Source organism: Diuraphis noxia, unplaced genomic scaffold (genome assembly GCF_037042655.1).
Source record: "Diuraphis noxia isolate RWA-SAM2 unplaced genomic scaffold, SU_Dnox_SAM2 contig0001, whole genome shotgun sequence".
Taxonomy (NCBI): domain Eukaryota; kingdom Metazoa; phylum Arthropoda; class Insecta; order Hemiptera; family Aphididae; genus Diuraphis; species Diuraphis noxia.
In genome coordinates, this window is record NW_028301711.1 from 24,599,450 (window position 1) to 24,617,555 (window position 18,106).

General features: G+C 26.8%; 1 protein-coding gene across 1 annotated transcript in view; it reads right to left on the reverse strand.

Annotated features, from left to right (window-relative positions):
• The window catches only part of Eaat1 (Excitatory amino acid transporter 1), a 33,299-nt gene extending 30,768 nt beyond the window's left edge, over positions 1-2,531 (reverse strand). Inside the window, exons 1-2 of the mRNA XM_015512049.2 lie at positions 2,390-2,531; positions 1,729-1,764 (exon numbers count right to left, since the gene is read on the reverse strand). Of these exons, the coding sequence (XP_015367535.1) occupies positions 1,729-1,757 (29 nt within the window). The 5' untranslated portion in view covers positions 1,758-1,764; positions 2,390-2,531. The remainder of the gene's footprint in view (positions 1-1,728; positions 1,765-2,389) is intronic.
• Between the last annotated feature and the right edge of the window lie 15,575 nt (positions 2,532-18,106).

An 18,106-nucleotide genomic window follows, 5' to 3' on the forward strand; every position in this document is an offset into this window, starting at 1 on the left:
ACTCATTTAAATAGTTATAAAAGTTGAACTTAATAGTCTTTAACTAATAAATACTTAATGTATTTAATTATGTACTATTTAATCATATACATATTATTATGTATAATATGACGTATAATTACCATCATAAGCCATCAATTTACTATGTAATTCATAAAAGATTCTAAGAATATTAATTTACCTTCTTCAGATAATAATTAAATACAGACATTTACTCTAATATGTTGAAATATGAAAGTTTTTGATTTATATAAGAATTAAGAATACATTTTATATTAAATAAAGATATTTTTTTTTTTTTTTTTTTGATTACACCAATGAACTTTTAATATATACTACCTAGGTACTTTGAAAACGGTTATTACTAAATACTTATATCATCTATAGTTTAACATGATGTTTATTTCTATTAAAATTTAAAACTATAAAAAAAATAGGTTATCGATTTTTATAATTTATAATTCTATAGGTAACATATATTTAAACTAAATTAAATGATATAATATAGCAACTGCCACATACCTACCTAAAACAAATTATTTTTATAGTGCATTTTACAACAACACAAGATGAATAGGTATTCACAAATATTGAAAAATAATTACCTTACACAAATCATGTTATTATTATTACTATTATTATTATATCAGATCTATAGATAATCGTGCAATTTAAAATCTCCTTTGTGGAAATTTTGATTTATTAGTTATTATTACACGTAAATCGTTTAGCATAAATCGTTTGACTTTATAACAAATATAATTTTTAAACCGGTTTCCATATTATATTGTACAACTCTGTAGGTAGTTATGAAATTGGTAGTTCTAAAATAATATGAATAGTATAAGCTAGCTATTTGTATATTAGAAGCTATATCATTTTTAATTCATTTATAAAAAAAAATAACCTTCTACCTAGATTTTAATGAAAACGTAAAGTTATTGTGCCTATGTTTTTCTTAAACAACTATCAAAATAATTACGAAACTTCAGGTTTTTCGTGGGACGCAAATAACTTATAGCTATTTGACCAATATTTATACTAGAATATAAGATTTACTTGCAAAATTAAGATAAATATTTTTAGATAGGTACGAATAATGGGTATCATAAAAAAGAATCATTGAGGATAATCACACACCCTAGCAAATAACTGAAGCTCATAAATCATTTTGTACAACAAATATTTACCTACCTAATATGTACTTAAAACATAAGTATTCAATTTTTATATTGTAATATAATGTGTACTTGATTGCAATTCGTAATCTTTAAAATAATATTTTATATGTCGATAGAAATGTGAAGTGCTCATATTATTATAATAGTTATATCATATAAATACAAAATCAGCAAATATATTACACATAATGACATAAGTGTTAAATAAAAATCACACGAAATTATTTATAAAAATCAGTACTATAGGAGATATACTTAACAATCAAAAATAAAGTTAAATACGTGGTGAAAATTAAAGCTATTGTGCACTTTTATTAATTTACAATGCGAATACGGGAGCTCAGAAAACAATGCACGTTTAAATTTTACTGTGTGTCAATATTTACCAACTATATCTCAAACCTTGCGTTAAAAAATAAAACAATGTATCATAACAAAGATGTTTTGTAATCTACAAGCACCTATACAGGCAGTTTCATTATAAGTATATTCGTTAAACTTAATCAGTATAGGACATAGATATATAAATGTAAAGTAGTTTACTTACATTTCTGATACACGATCGTCGAGGTTCATTTCTCTACTGTAACATTACAAATAAAGTACTATTAAATAAAGTTGATTTCATTTCTCTAAAATACCGTGGAACAAGTGACAGTGATTGCAATTTATGTTAATTATACAGTAAAGTTAGTGTGTTTATTTCCCTAATCAAATACCCACGTGCTGAAAGAGGTTTGAGGTACCGAAATTCCAAATCACCACTATATAATATCAATGAAAATCGTAATAATTCCAATTTTAATAGGTAGGTATAATACGAGATTTTTTAAGTTCAGTAAGTACAAAAGTTTTCGCAGTTAAAATCTGTGAATGAATCTAAATAATCGTAACAATAGTGATAAAAATAACTACGAAGTCGACGGCGCAGGTTCCAATCTCTATTCATTACCTACACTGGATTGTGGTAGTTTGTTGAGGAAAAAACACGCGGTATATTATTATTAAGAATGAATATAATGATACGCGACGTACACGTTCTTTAGTTATGAGCACAATATAATAAATTCAAAATATAATAGGTAAAAAAAAACTGATCGAGTGAAATTAGGTAAAAAAAAAAAAACTTGGCAGTCGAAATGAAAAATTAAGAATAAATAATATATATTATATTACACGGTTAAATATGTAACGAGAAGTTTACTTACGTTTCGGTGTAATTAATCCGCAGTGAACGAGTGTTAAACAGTGGTGATGTATCGCCGCGAAGAGTTCAGGACGACGAGGAGGACCTTGGAGACGGCGACGGCGTTAACAGTAAATAGGTGCGGCACTGTTACTTATAGTATATATTAAAAATAGTTTTTTTAATGTTTATTTCATCATATGAATATTATACTATTTGCAAGAAAACATTGTTTTTTAAATTATGTATACTATATTATTATTATTATTATTATTTTTACACTTATGTGTGTGTGTGGATGGTACACCGGTACAGTGTATAATAATAATAATAATAACAATAATATGTTTCAGCGGTGTTGGAGTGAGCTAGATATCCTGACAGAAAATGGAAAAGAGTTGGGTAGGTATATAGTGTGTGTGCGTATGTGCGCTCGTATATATGTATATATATATATTATATAGATACTACTATACCTACTTAAATTCACGTATTACAATATTGTGATTATTAGTCGTGAGAGAGGGATATAAGAACAGAGACAGCCTGACGGCGAGAATACGGGTGATGTGTGCGAGAGAGAGAAAGAGAGAGAGCTAGTGCGAGACTGTACGAGACACAAACGCACGCACACAGCAACGCACGCGGACGCAGATAATATGTATGTGCCTATAATAATAATTTACCGGAGAGCGTTGAGCGACGTGTAGGTACCTATGTAATATATAATAGTGTGTGTGCGCGCGTGCGCCGGTGTGTGTGTGAATCGCAAAACGAATGGGTTTACGTCGAACCATCAGCTGCTGCCAAGGACAACAATATATTTAATAATAATTATCATCGTATTTCTAATCGTCGTGGTACGTGAATATAATAAAATATAATATACTAATTTATATATATATATGTGTGTGTGTGTGTATTATAGCCGCCCGCACCACGCACAAACGCTGTTGTGGCGAGAGGGCGCGCGCGCTCGTGTATATATAATATTATTATATCGTTGTTATTTCATCCTCCTTCGACGCATTGCCTCATTTAATATGATAGAAATAATAATTATTATTCGGCAAGAGAGACAGCGACAGACAGCCAAACAGCCAAACAGAGATGGTAAAAAAAAAAAAAAAAAACGTCCTACCACTCCCGTCGTTTGTCACGATTTGCGTGGTCCGCGAAATAACTATATATACCTACCTACAATATTATATATATATATATATTGTGTTATTGTATATGGCAATAGCAATAGACCGTGTGTACCTATATATTATATGAGTGTAGTGTTATATTGTTATAACTATATTGTGACGAGAGGAGACGGGAGAACCCGGGTGGGATTCGGTGAGGGGGGAGGGACGCGTGTGTTAATATATATATATAGGTATTTATATATTATCATAATATATTATATCCATTGTGTTTGGCGTTTCCTGACGAGGGCTTCGCCGGGCGTCACGTGCGCAAATGAACGGACCGACAACCGTTTTATTGTAACATTATTATTAATATAGTGTTATTAAGAATTACGCTAGCCCGAGTGCAAAATTCTGCGCCGACGATACCATCAAAGCTCGTCCGACGGACGATATTATACGCATATACTAGCCGCCACCATGGTCGTCATAATATTTTTACAATATTTAATATTAGTAAGGTATAAACAGTTGCAAAAATAAGGTACCTATGAGTATATTCATGCGGGCAAATTACTGCGATGGGTTACTATAAGGACATAATCACTTAAACACTGCACACGAATTAAATATTAGACAAAAGCACGACCATGATAAATGGAATATAGTACCTAATTTAAAATACCCATATGAGTGTAAATGATTTGCACCCATTTCAATTCCAGTAAATCGAAATCTGCAGTTAATTAATTAATCCGAGGCGATGGCGAATGATAAATATTGATAACGGGTGATTGAAATGTGTAAACTACAACGTGTCATGTTGTACATTTTGCTCAACGTTTCATTATAAGAGCCCTAAGGACCCCTTAGGGCCCTAACCTAACCTTTATAGCACGTGCGACTAGAACTTATTTATTTTGTTTTCAATACTGCAGGTGCTTATAGAACCTCATTGACCGTATAGGTACAGGCGAGTATAACTCGAAGCTCGTCGTTACAAAGTATTTAGTTCAAAACATATTTGTACTTATTTAAAAATATGTAGAATGTTATTTACACGGTGTTGGTGACTGATGCGATTGGTGAGCACTATAGATATTCGGACCGTCAAATTAGCCATAATGATGACAAAAAAAATGATTGTATGATAAAAACGCATAAAATTATATTGTTACGTGACCGCCTATTCAAACCTATGCTAGCCAATTACCATGACGTGTTTGCAGTAATTTATTAGGTATTATCAAATCATCTATTGTTTTATAAAGAATTATTATCAACAATTAAACTATACTTATTAGTATGATCGGTGTCGGTGTGTTGGAAACAAACTTTGGCATCCGGTATCCGGAATACAAGGACAACTAATAGTGATATTAATAAAATTATGTACGTATAATCTGTAATCCAGAATAGGAAATTTTCTGACGCTAAAACTAAAGAGAATTGGAGAATTGGTGTAAATTGGAGCACTGGACATTGGACAATCTCGGCACAAGATAATGGTGTACTGGTGTATAAGTGTATTCATATATTTTTTCTTTACATTTTAATCGCAACAGTTACAATGTGTGTAACATATATTATTGAACATATTCCGTATTTGTCACATTCTCTGTACATAACCACTTAAAATCAATAAGCTTAAAATTATGTACACAATCTTATATCACAATACTTAATACGTTGTCAAACAAACTAGGGAATAATATTGAGCTTAGCAAATACCTACCTATTATGTATACACATTTTTATTGAGTAAATACATATAAATACAATGTTTATAAATTATAATCACAGTCAACAGATATATATAAGATTCCAGTAATAGTCATTAAATTAAAATGTGTTATAACAAAATATATTATGTGTCGAAAATTAAATTCGTATGATTTTACAAACTTATCATCAAATATATAATATTATAAATATTAACGCGCCGTTATCCGCATTCAGCATTGCCCACGCGCCGTTCCGGTTTCGATGAAAATTGGTAACAATATATAATTTTTATGTAATTAAAGATATTTTTTTTATTTAGTGAACTTTGAAAAAATCAAATCATACTACTACTACCACTATAAATCATAAAGAATTACCATACCATACCATTCTAACTATAGTAATATTGTAGTATGTACTGTAGACTGTAGTACATTTCTGTTATAAATATCGAAACACAAATAATCAGGCCATATAAATATATAATTGATAGTTTTCCAAATAAAAACGAATACATTGTGTTGAAATAAGAATGGCTCCCTCAATATAAGCTTTAGGTGTAGAGGGTGTTGACATATTGTAATATTGTAAACTAATTAAATATAATCTAAAAAGGTTTGTTTATTATTGTTGCAAATATTATACTATTATTATTAAGAAATAAACATATTTTGAACAGTTGTATAATAATTTATATATATTAATTAAAGATATATGTACTTAATTTAGAAATATCAAAAATATATAAAGTAAACACGATTGTTTTTAAAAACATAATTTGAGCTACACTCAAAATCATGTGACTTATCCAGTTCTTTTACTTATGATTTCCAAAGCACCGACTAGATCTAATTTTACATCAAAACCACCCACAAAAAATTTGAAATTGATACATTTACTTAGAAAAATGTAAAAAAAAGAAGACCTATACAAAATACCACTACATTTATAGTTCGTCTATTTTTTCCCAGATCCATGCTTGATTTTAAGTATTATAAATTACAAAAGTAAGTATATTTTGTAAGTTGGGCACATCCCAAAATCTTTTACCAAACATTCATCTGATAAATATGGGTAAGCTCTTCCCGTTTTCTCCACTTTTCAACGATGATATTCTAATAGACATTTATGGCACATTTGTAAAATTATCACTTTTTTAAAATTAATGGTTAATAGTAACTATTATTGGTTTGTGTTAACTATAAATATCTGTTTACAGGTACCTATATACTCAGTAGCTCAGTCAAGTCAGTCAGGAGTATCACGCTAATTGTAGCAACACTACAGAAGCGCACTTCTTTATTTGCAGTGATTACCATATAACTACCACTATGTGACGTTTGTCATGTATGACACTACTTACAACCTATTTGATGACAGCTAAAATATTAAAAATAATGATATGCTTCATGGGTTTCATGGTTAAAATGGAATTAATGGAATTATGTATTAATATAAATTATTTAAGATTACATTACTATGACGCCCATTGCTTGCGTAATGCTAGATGTGTTGCAATCAAGGTGGATTATAATTTATTCATTTATTATAATCAATAATATGATAACTATCAACTACGTTACTCGTAATAAAAACATGCAGTTTATACTTTATTGTATATAAAGCTCGGATTGTTATTATCAGATCAAAAAATTTCTACGTAAGCCATAACAGGATATCACTGTAGATATAATAAATGTAGATTAGATACTATTATACAGAGTGTCCTGCGAGAATTTACCCATTGCGATATCTCCTGAGATACTAAATATATCATAAATCTGTTTTTTTTTTTATCAAACCCACATAGACAAGGGCTACTACATGTATTTTATTTTTTGGTTAATAAGTTAAAAAATAATTTTTTAATATTTGAAAAAAATAAAGATACCTATTTTATAAAGTTTATTTTTAGTTTGCTGAAAATTTTGACCTTTCAACATGACTATCGAATTCCCCTTTGCGTAGTTTGTGGGGAAAAGCTTTCTAATATCACAATTGTATCAGTGAAATTAAAATGATATTTTTCATCTAAACATTAGGTACGTCATTCTCTAATTGTTTTTAAATTTTCTTTATTTTATAATTTATATTACAGAAATTCAAAATGTATATTATAAATACCTACTGTTGTATCTTATTTCTGAGTTCGAGAAAATCATATAAAATATTAATCGTTCTGTCATTCGAAAAAGGTTAAGAACTGCTGGTCTATAGATAAGACAGTATAACATTTTATTATCACATTTTAGTTTCCAGCGTTTTCATTACCTTTTCGGGCTTTTTGAATTTCGTTCTTAAAGTAGGAATGTATTTTATATTTTGTCCTTTTAATTAATAATGTCAAAACTTGAAGTGACTAAAATAACAAAACAATTTAAAAAAAATTTATGAAAATATAATGTACTACAATAAAACAATAACGTTCTGACCATTTATACAGTCTATTATTAGGTACAGTTAGTATGATGGGCAACGGTTAAAATATCTTGCATTCCCATTTATTACGTTTCATACATGCAGTTACATGGGCACTTACTACTTGGGTACTTACTTACAATATACTTTAGTGCATGGGCGGATCCAGAAATGTTTTACGGGGGGGGGGGGGCAAAATTGTCCTCATACTTACGACTAATCTGCCCAAATTGTAACATATTACGTAAAAGCAACAAAAATTATGTTGGCCCTTAGCCTTAATTTTTTTTTTTTGGGGGGGGGGGGCGTACGCCCCCTTTGCACCCCCTCCCTTGGATCCACGCTTGCTATAGTGTGCTTATTATTAGCTACCACTCAGTATAAGTACCTACAGCATTTTTCATAACATTTTATGTCTTGTTAAACAGTTTTTTTTTAATGCTAATTGGACAATCTCACTAATATTTTCATTACATTGTTACAAGTAGTTTTAAAGGCTTTATAGATAAACATAAAACATAACTCCATGATTAATTATTGTGCTTACACAGTTACACATAAATTGCAGCCTGTAGGAAATCACATATAAAAAGTAAAAACTAAAGAATGATTTCATTTACGGTTGATTATAATAATATACCTACCTTTATCGGCTGGAAATAAATAATAATACCTACTGCAGCCTTAGCTATAATTTCCATTTTTATTTCTAAATAAAAACATTTAATTAATTTTTTTAGTGTATAATTTCTGAAATATTAAATATTTAGTATGTGAAAAAAAATTTTCGTTATAATATAATCAATATTAACTTTTTGGTTTTCTCTAAAAAATACATCAGCTATATGCGTACCTAATATTATTTCCATTTTTAGATAACTATTATAGTGTTAAAAAAAAAATAATTTAATAAATAATTATATCGTTTCTCATATTATTATTTATCAAAAAGTAAATAATTTAACAGTTTCAGATTAGTTATTTCATATGTGGTATGCAAAACATTGTTTCAACAAATTACAGATTAATTAAATTTACTTCATTTTAATTGTATTATTAAGTAGTTAATTAATCTATTATAGTAGGTACCTACTTTACCTACTGATTGATTTGTATAATTTTGTATATCTAAATCCAAATTAAAACATGTAGTTTTCAGTTTTATTGGTATATTATGTCCTATATATTTCCACCCAGTAAAATAACGGAAGGGGTGCTGTAGCTGTCCCCCCCTTCATTGAATGTTTAAGAAAATTAAAAAATTATTTCTAAATTTTATTATTATAGTCTATGAAAGTTAATGCACATAGAATACAGGTAAACAGATATTGTGTATAGCCGTACAAGACCGACATTTAAAATAAAAACTTCGAAATCATTATCCTAAACTTATAGGTCTTATTTTAACCAACTCTGTATACCGCATTATAAACTCCCCCTCCCCCCTAAAAAAAATCCTGGCTACGACACGGACACTATAAAAGCAATGTAAATAATAAATATATCATAAAATATCCTTAATAGTATATTATTATATTAATATATTTTGACTCTTGACTACATTCTATCTTTGTTCACAATCGTTTTTTGTATTTAATGATTTATCCTTGAATTCAAATTTAACACTTGCGTTACAGTGACTTACTCAATAACGAGATATACTTGATACTTATCATAAAACAGAATGGATACCTATTTTCAACATTTTTGGTTTGTACAAATTTAAATCTAAAAAAATACGTAGATTTTATTTAAAATTGTTAATTTACGCGTGTTTTCTTTTAATAATGTAACTTTAAACGTTTTAATATAAAAAAACTTAAGCTTGTTCATGTTTGATTCATATGATTTAATGCATCGTGTAGGTACGCCTATGCAATTTTAACGTATTAACATTTCAAAGAACGTTCCAGTGAACACTGATTTAGTGATTTAAATGTATATTACAAGTTACAAACTGAAAGTGCATAAATGTTTACCTAGTTTGAATTAGACATAATATAGAATTTATATTATACTATATATTGTAAAATGTGATATTTCAATATTTGAGCAATATGCGATAAAATTCATACTTAATCTAAAATATATTAATGATTTTTAATAGGCATAATAAAGCAAACAATCGTTGTTTGTAGACTGCTTATATCCTAGTAGAAATTTAGCATAAAAAATTATTGAGTATATTATTGAACATTGTCCGTATAGGTAAATACTTAAGAGTATTTAAAATTATTATTTTTAACCAGTACGATGGACTTAACACTTAAGATATGTAGGTACTACCTAGGTGTCTAGGTGTATGCCTATAATGGACTTTACGTTAGAATTAATTATTATTTAATATACAGGTACCCACCTACTTAGTTAATACTAGTTCTAAGAAGTTTGATTATATATATTTTATCTATACGACGAATAAAACAATACTGTTACGATAGTAAAATATATTGGACTAAAAAACACATGTGCGATGATCAACAAATTCGCTTAATATGATGTTATTAACTGATGAACTAGCATATTGTGCGATATCCTATTTAATTAAAAATATAAGTAGCAATGTAGGTATAGGTTCTATAGAAATTCTATAATAGCAGACGAGGTTTTCATGTTATCAAAGTGTGAAATATATTCGTATAATAAATTACTGTGTCTATATACAGATATTTAAATATATTTAATAAGCCATATGAGTCAAATATTCTAATGTTTTATGTTAATTAATTAAATTAAAATTATATACATATTATAATGTTCTGTATCATTAACGAGGATTTCATATCCGTCCACATGTATAATATGCGCTATGTCCATTATAAAATATTGTGCTCTGCAGGACAGGCTGTTGTACATAAGTAGTTTCATTATCCGTTCGTTGCGTGCGAAATTAGCACACGACGATGATACAATGATACAGTTTGAAACTTTTTTTAATGGGCAGTGGTATGTGTTATGACATAATATAAATAGTAATAAATTAATAGAATAACGGTTGGGAAAAAAACGGAATGACAGATGTCCAATGAAAAATAGTGGACACTAAATTAGAAAGATCAAATAGATAATCAACATAATTATAATTCTTAATAAATTAATATCAATTCTTAAAGTATTTTTTTTAATAACTATTACTAATATATTTTTTAAATGCGATTTGATATGATTTGTTCTGTTGTATTTTGACTGTTTAATAATTACATATTCTATAAGCACATTTACTATTTAGCAAACAACAATAACTTCCAACAAGTTGGGGGACAGAAGAAGATGGCACAAAGGACTTATTTGATAAGTACCTACCTACGAATTCACTTTATTATTAATTAAGTTAAAAACACATCATTATAGCTCTGATGAACGTAAATTAAGTTTAAGTCTTCTTATGAGTTATATACTTAGGTAGATATATAACTATTAAGTTTGACATATTCACCGTATGTTATGTTATTCTTAATCTTAATAATAATAATAATATAGAGGTTAATAATTACGATATATTGTACCTATATACCAACAATTCATAGACCATAGTGTTATAAAAATCGTTTTCGAATTTGAATTGAATTAAGGTCAAAGTATTTTCAGTAAATAGTAAATGGTAATAGGTATCTATACCTACATATATTATAAAAAAATCATGTGTTTTTAGTTATTAGTATAGAGAGAAGATTCATATTTTGTTTTTTTTATGTTGATGATGTGATATGCTAAATCTGCACATTATATATTATGTCTAATCGTGATGGAATTAATACAATTTTTTTAGCCCATATGATATTTTAATATTTTAAGCACTTGTTTTACAGGTTAAACTGTATGTTTAATCTTTTATTGCGTATTTATATATGTTTCCAGACATTTTTGAAACATTAAAAAAATTATTGTAAACATATGAAAAGTTATAAACGGTATTTGAATACCGTTCTGTTTTATATTAGGTGTCACATACAATGGATATGGGTATATTAAATTTGAATTCAATTATATAAAAATATAAAATCAATAATCATATTTTGTATTATATCTTACAAAAAACGATTAGGTATGTGTGAAAACTCCAAAAACTTACGGCGTGTACTTATGTCAACCTATACTTTTTTTCTTTTATTTACAATTTCTTTGAAAGATAGGTACATACAAAATATATATACGATAAATGCAACGAACATCAAACATACATTATACCTATATATTGTATACAAAGAATATAATTACTTATTTAAACCTGAGATTAGTGAGATTGTAACGTAGTAGTGTGTGTTAGCTAGTATGTGAGTTCAGTAATACAAAAAAAAAAACCGTTTTTTTTTATCAAATATAAAATATTACGTACATACATATTATACCACAAAATACAACAAAATACTACATTGTGTCATTGTATGTCTTATATATTATTAGGTATTGTATAGTATAAATTGTTACGGTTTAAGTAATATACTAATACCTATATTTTAATACCTATTGGTAATACAGTAGGTTGAATTAATGTTTGCTGAAAGCCTTATTGTAAATGTTATTGTATGTATAAAGTTTAATAACATATTTTGAACGTTTCAAAAACCAATCAATAATATTTTAAAACCGGGAAAAACAAATAACTAACTTGTTGTTTTTCTTTTAAAATTTAATTTGGTAAAAATTTGAAACTAAAATATGTAATAACAATATGGATCATATTTTATTTTCGAGTTTTTGGTTATGGTATGAAATGCTTATTAAAAACCATATTACAAATTTTTATGATTTTAAAGAATTTGTAACAATACATTTTAACTTTAAGTGCTAATATTTAAAAAAATTTTTTCACCGAAAATTATTGATAATTGTTTGAATATTTTCCAAAAATTAAAACATTTTTAAATATTATAACATTTTTGATCTATGATTAGACTTTAGAAATTTTAGTTTTTTTTTTTAATTATTGTTGATAAATAATTTTTTGTGTCATCATAAAACTTCAAATTTCACAGCTTCTCAAAAGTTTTTGTCAGTGTAAATAGGAAAAAAAGTTTAGAGTAAATTCATAATACTTTTTATGTGCGTCTGGAGTAAACATTTTGACAAAATTTTGTAAATTCGTTCAAAATTCATAAAAAAAATGTTTAAATCTCTGATGTTAAAATTAAATACAATATTCCTCATTTGTGTTTCTAATTTAAGCAAAAATGAAAAGTTTACGGGAAAGAAAAATGTTTGTATAAGCTTTTACACTCACGAAATAATTTTCAAAATATTTTAACTCTTGTAGGTTAGATTAGCGTACCGATAACGATTTATCCTGAAACGATTTTAAATATTTGTTATTATTCAAAAAGTATAAGTCCTAGATACTTGAAAATTTTACCAGTTATTAGAATTGGCATTTTCTTTACATGATTTAATTTTCAAAATATTTTGACTTTTTTTGAGATATTTATAGACGACTGAAATTTTCAATTTGTCTGAAAAATTTTTTTTTAAGTGTCGATAAAAATTTTTTGGCCCTATCAAAATACTTGAAAATTTAATACACAGTTCCTCATAAGTTATTATTATAGTGATTTACAAATTATAAGAATACATAGGCACAATTTTTTTTTATTAGTATTTGAAGTTCAAATATTGACTTAATACGTAAAAATTACGGCAATTTTCAAATTATCTTAGATCGAAATTCATAAAAGTTTTTCTTTTTAATTCTAAGATTTGAGAATTTAATACAAGGCTCATAATATATTTTTACAACAGCAGTTGAAAAATAAAAGAAATATATTGTCACAAATTTTTTTTATAAGATTTTACAGTTCAAATTTTGACCAAATACATAAAAATTACGGCAATGTTCAAATTATGTTAGATCGAAATTCATAAAAGTTTTTCTTTTTAATTATAAGATTTGAGAATTTAATACAAGGCTCATAATATACTTTTGCAATATCAGTTGAAAAATAAAAGAAATATATAGCTACATTTTTTTTTTTACATGTATTCAAATTTTAATTTTGACAACATACGTAAAAATCACAAAAATTCGTAAATTATTTTATCCTAGAAATTCATAAAAAATTTTCCTTTTATACCTAAGATTTGAAAATTTAATACAAGGCTCCTTACAAGTTTTTCAATCTTTATCACAAAAAAAATGTCCACCGGAAATTCAAATCAAATTTTTATTAGCATTTGAATTTCAAATATTGACAAAAATTCGTCAAAACCATGAATATTTGCAAATTATTTTGTAGTTCAAAATTCATAATATTGTTTGTATTTATATCTAAGGTTATAAAATGTAACACCAAGTTTTCCACAAGTTTTGCTTCAAATAGCTATAGCTATTTGAAGTGTCATTATAGGAAAAATGTTTTGAGCGTTTGAGTTTTAAATTTTTATGAAATCGCGTAATGATAACGATTTATCCTCAAACCAGGTATTCGTATATCTATGATAATATAAGGTATTTTGAATTATGATAACTACATGCAATGTTTTTTGAAAAATTGAATAACCATGCCTTATGCAAAATGCGTTCTAATTGAAAAATAAAATATTTGTTTCAAAATAGAATGAATGACAATATTTAAATTTAAATATAATATATTATCCAAGACTGACAAAACATCTCCGATCAGAATCGTTTTTCGTATACAATGATACCTATCATTGCATTCAAATTTAATCCCATCCATTACAGTAACCTACTGTACAGCAGAGCGACATCCACGACTTAGATACCCGCTTTTTTATTTCATATTTTATGTAACATTAAAAAAAATATATTATAAATCCAGTTTTAATTTTAATTATATTATATTTTACAATAAAAATTGAAAAATTTCATCTAATATTGATGATTATGTTCCTTTTTTTACTTATGCAATATGAAAAATATGCATTTATTCATGAAATGAGCTTAAAAATCTTTTTAGTAGGCAGGTAGGTACCAGCTAGGTACTATAATATAATTTCAAGAGACTACACTTCCTTTTCTTTAATTATAATAATTAAATTCCACAAAAGATGATTTGGTCATTCATACAATTTGTAAAATATTAACTTGAATTTTATTTAGTCGATAGCGCTTGCATTGAATTAAAATAAATATTTCCTATACCAATTCACATTCAAAAGCCAATAAAAAAATACTTAGGTATCTATCGGCTATCACATAAGTATAAACAATTATATATTATATCTACAATAAATATCATGAAAAATATTATTGATTACCTGCCAATGTCTCGAATTTTAATATATTAAAATAATATGAATGCATAATTTCGTAAGTTAGTTAAGGAACATTTTCCTTGTGTTATATTTATACAATGTAAATTAAATAAAAACATTATATGTATTAATTATCAAGAAATTGTGAAATAAGTTTTTATAAACAAACTAAAAGATAGTAGGTACTAAAATTATCTTTGTATTATCGTAAATAGCCTTGAATTACATAATAACTATGTAACCATATACTATACTAAATAAATAATATATTTATTGAGTTGTTATTCATTACCTACTGCATTTTTTCTCCGTGAAATATGCTGTAGTGTAGGTATAGCTATTATTTGAAAATTTTAACATGACATTATGCTATTATTAATTAATGTGAAATTTGTATGATAATAGTTTATATTGTAAAATTTAATATACATTTGTAAAATGTACTAAATAAATTATCTATTGTCAGCACATTATGTGGATTCATTGATGCCTCATACAGTCATACCTATTCTAAAGTTATGCTAGTGAATAATAATAATAATAATAATAATAATAAGGTATGTAAGTAATAAGTATCTAATATCGGTAATAGTGATAATTTCCGAGAACAATTTATTTGATCTATAGGTATCTCAATCTTTTGTCCATTAATAATTTTGAATTTAAGTGAACAAAGTCAAAGTTTTTATAGTTAAAAAGGGTGGTTTAAAAATATAAAAATAGGTAATATTAATTATGTGTTTTTTACTTTTTTGATATATTAGTTGTTAAAAGAGCTGAAGACGAAAAATTGCATGATACCGGTAATGGCTAAATCTATAGTTGCGCCTACATACAGCTAGGGTATCCTGCAGGATTTGCCCATGCGATATCTCCTGACTCCTGAGATAATAAATACATCATAAATCTGTTTTTTTTTTTTTTTATCAGACTCTCATAGACAATGGCTACAATATAAATTTTATTTTTTATCTTGTCAAATTTTTGGTAAAGAGTTTAGAAAAAATTATTTTTTATTTTATTAATTTTTGAAAAAAATAAAGATACCTATTTTATAGAGTTTATTTTGCTAAAAATATTTAATTATTATTATAATTATATTAATATTAATATAAATAAATTATTTATTTTCATTAATCCCATAGTTTTTAATATTTTTTTTAGTTTATAGATAAAATGGCAAAAAACTGGTTTTTGTCTGGGATGCGAGTCCCCTTCTACGGTTAATGGGTATATCCTCTCGGGACACATGAATAATCCAGAAAAGTTGATTAAAAATAATAATTTAGGCGTGGTATGATTAATTAGGGATAGGATGAAAGTAGACCCAGATAAAGTTCAGGGATTGAAATTGAAGCTATTATTAACAAGTTGAAAGAACCTAAAATTCAATTATAGAACTACAAAAAATGATATAATTACCAATAAATTTATTTTAATCAAATACTTCGAAATTATTAAATTCTCCATGAAAACGATTAGTATAAAAAAAAATATGTTTTAGACATGAACTACAACGTCATTGTGAAGAGAAAAAATATTATAAAGTAGCCGATAGTTATACAGTTATTAATCCGTTCTAAATCATAATGATCTAAATATAATATAATAAATCTACATTCAATGTGTAGTTCTAACAGAATTAAGTTGCTTCTTAATGCAAAATAAATTGTCAGTAGCAATCGCTTCTTGAAGTTTAGCAGTTTAGCTGATTAAAAAAAACAGTAGGTACTTAACTATACTATACTTGAATGTATATAAACAAATGCTAAATATAATTATTTATGAATAAATTTCATAACAATAGTATTTTAATCTAAAATAGTACCTATATATAATGAATTTAAGAGTTTTATATATTATGCTATATTATAAATCGTCTAGGTATTCTATAGAATCTTCTAACAACATATTTAAATTCAGAGTTTACCTGAAAACCGTTTTTTTTTTTTTTTTAATGAACCGTTACGACTTAGGTACGCTTTAAAAAATTTAATATCAAGAAATTAAAAATTTTAGTATAACATTAAATTAAAATGCGAGAAAGTCAATTTCAAGTTAACTCCAATACATTTTTAAATAATTACCTATTTAGAAATGTTATTGAATAGAAAAATATTGATATTATATTAGATGTAAAAAAATAAACAATAATAATATATGTTTGTGAAGTGCATTATTGACATATTATGCAGCCATACAAGAGCTCTCTGCTATTTATTTTACAATAAAATACGCTTTATTCATCCTCATTATCACATACTGCGCATACATAGTTTACTCTACAAGCACGAGAGTACTAAGGAAATTGCCTATATTGAACTCCTTTAAAATGGTAAGTTTAGTAAATATCGATTAAATTAAATGAAATTAATATTAATCGAGTGGTTCATGGCGTTCATGCAAATGATTAATATAGAAATATTAATACAGTACAGTCAGTGGCGTATTAAGGTTTTTCCGCCTCTAGGCACTTTCCAATTCGCCGCCTTCCTCCCCCTTCATCCTTCCAACAATTATTTCTAAAACGTATTTAAATATACAATTTATTATATTATAATATTACATTAAAAAAATACATTGAGATATATGATTAATTTTGAGCGAACAAAAATTAGTTAAGTTTGATTTCATCAAATGAAAAATAATTTTTCCAATTTTGTAAAAAAAAATTGTTGAAATTTGCAGCCCTCCAATGTTGTCGCTCTAGGTCCGGGCCTATAGGGCCTGTGCCTAAATACGCCTCTGAGTACAGTGAAACCTCTATATAATGGACAGTCATGGGGAATTAAAAAATATTCATTTTAAGGAGTTGTCCACTATTGAGAAAACCTCTACATAATGGATATTTGCGAGAAAATACTATATGTCCACTATAGGGAGACGCTATAAAGATTTAGTCATACATTTTACATTTACACGTACATACATTGAATATGGTACATATTTATTTATTATTTATTATATACACCAGCGGCCCCCAACATTTTTAGTTCTGCGGATAACCAACAGGTAATTTAAAAAAAAAACATTGAGGCCCACTTACCTAACACACACGTATAAAATACAAATACACACAAATAAGACGATAGAAGAAATATCGACGTATATAAAATCATACTAAAATATCGGTATTAATTCAAATCAAAATTTTCTGACTGTTTTCATCAACCAGCATCCGCGTCCTAGTACCACATATCTCGCAGCCCACGACTGGGCCCCGGCTAATGGGCTGGGAATCACTGATATAC